At 38.3% G+C, this 7,527-nt stretch overlaps 1 protein-coding gene across 2 annotated transcripts in view; it reads right to left on the bottom strand.

The window, feature by feature from the left end:
- The window catches only part of LOC107658808 (zinc finger protein 546-like), a 15,170-nt gene that overhangs the window by 1,475 nt on the left and 6,168 nt on the right, over positions 1–7,527 (bottom strand). The window contains exons 2-3 of one of the 2 annotated variants that reach the window (XM_016448590.1): positions 2,428–2,988; positions 1,488–1,712 (exon numbers count right to left, since the gene is read on the bottom strand). In XM_016448590.1, coding sequence (XP_016304076.1) covers positions 1,488–1,712; positions 2,428–2,988 — 786 coding nt within the window. Of the gene's footprint in view, positions 1–1,086; positions 1,713–2,427; positions 2,989–7,527 lie in introns of those variants that run through there. The other variant, XM_016447861.1, reaches the window with a different exon arrangement.

The following is a 7,527-nucleotide window of genomic DNA, read 5'->3' as shown; positions in this document are numbered from 1 at the left end:
GATAATCTCAGGTAATGATTATGTGCTTTATTCAATGTTAAAAGTGTCTAATGTGAGTTTGAATATTATTTTGCGTTATCTTTATAGCTATAGTGAAAGCAACAAGATATTTTACCTCAGATCTTGAAAATAAATTAAAGCAAACTTTTTACCTCAGATCTTGAAAATAAATTAAAGCAAACTTGTACATTAAAACTGTGAACTCACTGCAAACCAACGCGTGTATTCCATAACAAAGATATCAGTCACTCACTCACTCAAAACTGTTCAGTCCATTCACATTTTAATAATATTAGATATATTAGATATATTTAAGAATATTTTCTGTCCACTTTTCTTTTCTACACACTCGCCATGTTTTTGCCGTCACATCATATCTTCACTGGATGCGACAAATCATTGCAAATCATTTGAACGTTGTGTCAGTACCTTATAAATAGAACGAGTCAGCAGTTTACTGTTGGGGATTTGTCGTGTCGCGCCGCATCCAAGACAGCATCACTGATTATAACGAGTTCTAGACTATTGTATTTTATTGCGTCGCGCCGCTCGCATCCGGTGTAGACACGATGTAAGATGAAGTAGCTTTCTGATGCTGCGTTTTAATTTTCATGCCACATTATTTGAAATTAGCGCGGGCCAACCTTTTTTCTCTCACGGGCCGGATGTGGCCCCCGGGCCGCCTATTGAGGAACCCTGACGTAGGCGTAGTGTAAGCTCCGGTGAGAAGTGAAGAGCGTTGAAGCGCAGAGGAGAGAGCAAAACAAAACACCAGTCATGAATTAAAAGTACAAAACGAGGATTTCGATATAAGCCAAAAGGAGACTGCTTTTCCAAAACTTGGTTCTCATGAGACTAGCAAAAGCACTGATTTTCATTGACTTCACAAGGTCTTTATTAACCCCCCAGAGCCACGTGAAGCACTTTTTATGATGGATGGATGCACTTTATTGGACTTCAAAATCTCATCACCCATTCACTGCCATTATAAAGCTTGGAAGAGCCAGGACATTTTGATGTAATTCTGACTGTATTCATCTGAAAGAAGAAAGTCATATACACCTATGACGGCTTGAGGGTGAGTAAATCATGGGGTCATTTTAATTTTTGAGTGAACTATACCTTTAATGCCAGACATGAGATAAAGGAAGAGTACACATTTGAGATAAAAGTCTAACATGAATAATTAGGAATGTACATTTGAAATTTAAAATTAGAATTACTCATTTCTAATTTCTTTGCGAAAGAGGTGGTAATAATAACAAATAAAAATGTACAGGTTTAGGTTTTTTCCTTTGATAACAGTGACATATCTCCTTCGTGATGCTTAATTATATGTGATCTTGCCTGATTCCACTGAACAAACATCTTTCCACATTTATTGCACCCAAATGGTTTTTCACCAGTGTGAATTCTTAAATGTTCTGTGAGATGCCAGCTCTTAAGGAACCTTCTGCCACAAAATATACACGGGTAGTTTCGATCACCTTGGTGCAAAAGCATGTGGTTTTGCATGCTCTTTTGACGTCTGAATGGCTTGTCACATATCTTGCAATGAAAAGGAAATTTTCCAGGGCCCTGAGCAGGGAGACTTAATCTAGTAGATTGCTGCGAGTTTGCATTCAAATGTACACTGTCCGGCTGCAGAGTTATTTCCACATGGGAGAGCCATGAGTTCACTGGTTCTTCGGTCCGATTCTTTGATCGTCTTTCTGTAGGGATAGCAATGTGCACAAATGTGACCCTGGACCACAAAACCAGTCATAAGGGTCAACTTTTTGAAACTGAGATTTATACATCATCATAAATAAGCTTTCCATTGATGTATAGTTTGTTAGGATAAGACAATATATATTCAACTATTTGAAAATCTGGAATCTGAGGGTGCAAAAAAATCTAAATATTGAGAAAATCACCTTTAAAGTTGTCCAAATTAAGTTCTTAGCAATGCATATCACTAATCAAAAATTAAGTTTTGATATATTTACGGTAGGAAATGTACAAAATATCTTCATGGAACATGATCTTTACTTAAAATCCTAATGATTTTTGGCATAAAAGAAAAATCGATAATTTTGACTCATACAATGTATTGTTGGCTATTTCTACAAATATACCCATGCTACTTATGACTGGTTTTGTGGTCCAGGGTCACAAATGTGATTAGATTACCGATTAAAAACACAATGTTGATATGGGTTACTCCATAAGGCAATATAACTGCAATATCTGGACTAAAGCCCCAAATTAAGATACCATTTTTTTTCACTTTATAAATATCTCATTGACTCAAATATTGAGTTTATTTTTATTTTACACCGAAAGCAATCACATTGCTTCATGAAACTACTGGAGTCACATGGATTACTAACTTTTTGGAGCATGAAAGTTTCAAATGGATAAATAAATAATTAGTTTTGTAATTACCTGTGTGGAGTCTTTCGTGTTCTTTCAAGTGGAGTTTCGATTTAAAACGATTCCCACATGAGCCACAGCAGAAAGGCGTCATGTTCTTGTGCACCAGCATGTGTCTCTGCAAACGTCCTTTGGTGCTGAAAGACTTGCTACAAATTTTGCATACTGATGTGTTGTGGTGATTTTTATTTGCCTTTTGTACCACCTCATGAGAAGTTTCGATGTAAAGTTGAGGAGATGGAGGGTCTTGTTCGGGTGCTGGAATTTCAACGTTACAGTCGCTGCCAGACTGCACTGCAGATGAGTTTGATTCACCAGTCTGATTATCACACTGCTCTGACTTAACTGTGATGGATGACTGCAGATCTGCATTCTTCAACATCACATTCGGCAGAAGTAAGAGGGACTGATCAGGTTCCTGCCAATTAAAATCTTCAGAAAGGTGCGAAGTAGTGGTAGAAGCTTCATGAGTCAAAGGCTCATTGGACATCACAGTGGCAACCTCCATCTTTACTTGTATTTCTGAGAGCTCTGAACCCACTGGACCTTGCAGAACTCCATCTTGCTGAGTATCTGTTTGACATGAAGCACAAAATTAGTTACACACACAATGCTATTCACAATCTATTTTACTTTGGTAAAGGCTGGAATACATTACACAACTTCTTCAGACATATTTTGCCCCCGATTTGCAATCTGGGGCAGATCTGCAGAAAACTGTAAAGTGTATAATGCAATGCATAGTTTATATATATATATATATATATATAGTGTGTATATATATATATATATATATATATATATATATATATAGTGTGTATATATATATATATATATATATATATATATATATATAGTGTGTATATATATATATATATATATATATATATATATATATAGTGTGTGTATATATATATATATATATATATATATCAGGGCTGTACATTACCTTTTTTTACACATAACACTGGTGCTACAGACGTTGAAAGTTTTGTAGCACAGGCCAAACAGTTGTAGCACAAATTAGAGGTGGGCGATATGGCAAAAATTTCATATCACCATTTTATTCAGGAATATCACGATTCACGATTTTAATCACGATTCTTTGTCATGTTGGTTTTACTATGAAAATTCACAGCCCCTTGTTTTACATACACATGAGGTACGGAGGGCACTTAATAACATCAACATAATAAGGAAAGCAGCTGGCCCTGATGGTGTGCAAGGACGTGTGCTACTGGCCTGCGCCGACCAATTGGCAGAGGTGTTTACAAATATTTTTAACCTCTCCCTCTCCTCGTGTATAGTTCCCACGTGCCTGAAATCCACGACCATCGTGCCTGTCCCCAAAAAAACCATGATAACATGTCTTAATGACTATCGACCGATTGCTCTCACTCCTGTCATTGCTAAATTTTTTGAACGACTAATAATCACTCATATCAAAGACTCTATACCAGTTGATCTAGATCAATATCAGTTTGCCTATCGGGCAAATAGATCAACTGAGGATGCCATCTGTGTAGCTATGCATGCTGCTCTTTCACATCTGGAAAAGACTAGGCCTGTCACGATAACTTTTTGTTGTGCGATATATCATTTTTTTTTAATTTGAACTAGCACCTCATGACTACACGTTATGTACGAGAAGCTGCAAAAGACACAGGCGCAAGTGGAATGTACAAAACATGGTGACATTAATTTTTAAGTAAATATAATGGGCGATATATTGCGTCACCAAAAATTATTGCGGTCATGTATATATATTGCGCGATAAGTCGATATATTGATTATTGCGAAAGGCCTAGTAAAGACCAACACATATATCAGGGTGCTCTTTGTTGATTACAGCTCGGCATTTAACACCATTGTACCAAGCCAGCGGACTACCAAACTTCATGCTCTAGGATTAACATCCTCCACATGCAACTGGTTATTGGACTTTCTTACCAACCGCCCTCAGTCAGTGAGGTTGGATAAGTATACATCCTCTACCCTAACTTTGAGCACTGGTGTACCACAAGGGTGTGTACTAAGTCCCCTCCTTTATGCACTTTTTACCCATGACTGCCAAGCTACCCATGATTCTAATATTCTGGTGAAATTTGCAGATGACACAACTGTCATTGGGCTATTAACATACAACAATGAAGTTGCATATAGAGAGGAGATTCAGAACCTGACAGCGTGGTGTGATACAAACAACCTGGTCTTAAACATCAGAAAGACCAAAGAAATTATTGTGGACTTTAGAATAGGGCTGAACGATTTTGGAAAATAATCTAATTGCGATTTTTTTTACCAATATTGCGATTGCGATTTAATATGCAATTCTTTTTTAAAGCTCTTTATGTTCTGTATTATTCAACAAAGACAAGCTATAAATCATTGTATAGTATGACCAACACACTATTAGATAGATTAAACATAAATGTTCTTTTCTGTAGGCCCTCACCAACGACATTAAACACCGTGTCTACACCGGACGCGAGCGGCAAAATACAGTAGAACCCATTATAATCAGTGACGCTGTCTACACTGGATGCGGCGCGGCGCGACCATAGACTGTATAGGGCACGACACGACAAAACCCGACATTAAACTGATGCCTTGTTCTATTTATGACGTACTGACACAAAGTTCAAATGATTTGCAATGGTCGCTTTGTCACGTCAGTGTAGAGCTGTTGCGGTGCGACGCGACAACTGTAGTGTCCGGTATAACTTAGACAGTGAGTGAAGCCGAGAGCAAGATATGCCTCGTCATATTTTCAGCATTTAGCTTTTAAATGACCAGCACCTGCCTGGGTCTGTGCTACTTCATCTATGGCTTTTCTCTTCCCTTTCACAAACTGATCCATCTCCCATTCTAAGTTACGTCCTTTGGCTGTTTACTGTTTTATTTATTTTCTTTTTCTGCTGATGGCCCGTGCTCGACTTGAAGCAGCGCTGCTTAGACCGATGGGTGTGTGTCATCAAAGCACTGCGAGAGCTATAAGAGAGCGCGGACGTCTCCTTATGCTTTCTCTCGCCGTACTTTGAAGTCAAAGACACCTCTTTACTCTCGCGTGTCATGTGACCGAGTGTAATCGCAGCCTCTGCGATTGAAAAATCGCGTTTTCTCATATCGCGATATTACCGCAAATGCAATTAATCGTTCAGCCCTACTTTAGAACCACTAAAAAGATCATCCACAGCCCTGTAATGATCAAGGATGAGGTCGTGGAGAGGGTACACATCTACAAGTTCCTGGGAGTTACCATCACCGAGGATTTTTCCTGGAGGGATAACATTGCATGTATAGTAGGCAAAGCACAACAACATCTCTACTTTCTGAGGAAGTTAATGAGAGCAAATCTTCCTCAGAAGCTGATGGTCAACTTTTACAGATGCACTATAGAGAGCATATTGACCAATTGTATGACAGCCTGGTATGGTAGCTGTACCGAAGCTGCCCAAAAAGCCCTGCACCAGGTTGTAAAAACAGCACAGGACATTGTTGGTACGAACCTACCATCACTTGATCACCTTTATAAAACCCGCTGTCTGAGAAGGGCGAATAATATCATTAAGGACATCACTCACCCTAACCATAGTTTGTTTCAGCTCTTCCCATCTGGAAGGCGATTCCAAGTCATCCGGGTACGCACAAACAGACTTAAAAAGTTTTTTTCGAAAAGCAATCATTTTGATGAACTCTGGTATCTCTCTGCCTGATCATGTAAAATAACCTATGATGGCAATGTGTGACTTACTGCTCAATAAGAAGTTCAATAATGTTGCTATTATAACAGTGTTGGCCACTTTGTATAAGCACTGTATCTGGCATTTTTCCATACTCTGTGTAATTTTAAATGTTTTACGATAATTTCATCATCTTCTTTTATAATTATTATTGTATCGCTATGATAACTATCCAGTTATTTATAATTAACTATTTTATCTTGTATGTGATAACTAATATGTTTTTTTTGCATATGTATTGTTAACCATTTGTATTTTTATTTTAAATGCACCTTGGGGTTGCCACAAGAGAAATTTCAACGAACGGGGTATCAACGACTCGGAAAGCGAGTTGAACAACTTTCTTAGAGAACAGCCTCCTTCGCTTGACACAAGTCCACTAGATTGGTGGAAAGTGAATGCCACCAGGTTTCCCAGATTTTCTCGGCTGGCAAAGGGCTATTTATGCATACCAGGAACATCCGTCCCATCAGAACGCGTGTTCTCAGCAGCTGGCCTGACGGTCAACAGACTTTGCACAAGACTAAAGGGCTTTTCACACTGAACGCGAAAATCGGCGCGATGACGCGTTTGAATCGAAACAATAGATCCCTAATGGGGCTATTCACAATAGGCGCGATCATTCGCGGCGCGAAAAAGCGAAGATTTTTTTTTCGTCCTGTGTGTCGACTTTTTCCCCGTCGCTCCGCAATGAAATGGGCCGTCCAATCAGATTTGAGCTTAGATCATGTGCCCGGAGCAGCTGCTGTTGCACAAAAGGGGGAGAATGGTGGCGCTTTTTCGAAAACCATTGTAAACAAATACCGAAGAAGAGTATCCCGGTAGAGAGAAGAAAGTGGATGCTGAGTTCTTGTTATCGTTGGTATTTGAGAACAGATGTATTCTCATGTTCTTTATACAGAATAACATTTCTAGTAATTCTCTATTAAATTATGTGATCTGGAGAGCACAGTCCATTTTATTCCACGTGCACAAGAGCGTGTTCACTCAAGATCTGTCAATCATCTCTTGCCCTTCCGTATATAAAAAAAAAAGAGAAACATTTGTCTACACGTGAAATATGAAAGCAAATAGACATGATTATGAAGATATATTTTCTGTACGTTTTTATGCAGCTCACGGCATTTTTATAACAATAAAGGATGTTTATGACAAGCAGGTAGCGTTCAGTCTATTATAAAACATACAAAGAGTGCATGTCTACCTATTATAGAATCAAAATCCAATTTAGATCACAATAGGAAGTTATTACAAGCACTCGATGATGGTTTAAAGTGCGGTTTGAGCAAAAACATTAATAGTTAGATACGTTTTGAAATGTAGCTTGATGCTATTTGTACCTCTAATTATATTTTCAGATGTATTCTTG

This window comes from Sinocyclocheilus anshuiensis, unplaced genomic scaffold (assembly GCF_001515605.1).
Source record: "Sinocyclocheilus anshuiensis isolate Anshui unplaced genomic scaffold, SAMN03320099.WGS_v1.1 scaffold37, whole genome shotgun sequence".
Lineage (NCBI taxonomy): Eukaryota > Metazoa > Chordata > Actinopteri > Cypriniformes > Cyprinidae > Sinocyclocheilus > Sinocyclocheilus anshuiensis.
Note: the sequence above shows the minus strand (reverse complement) of the source record. Positions and strands in the feature narration are given on the sequence as shown.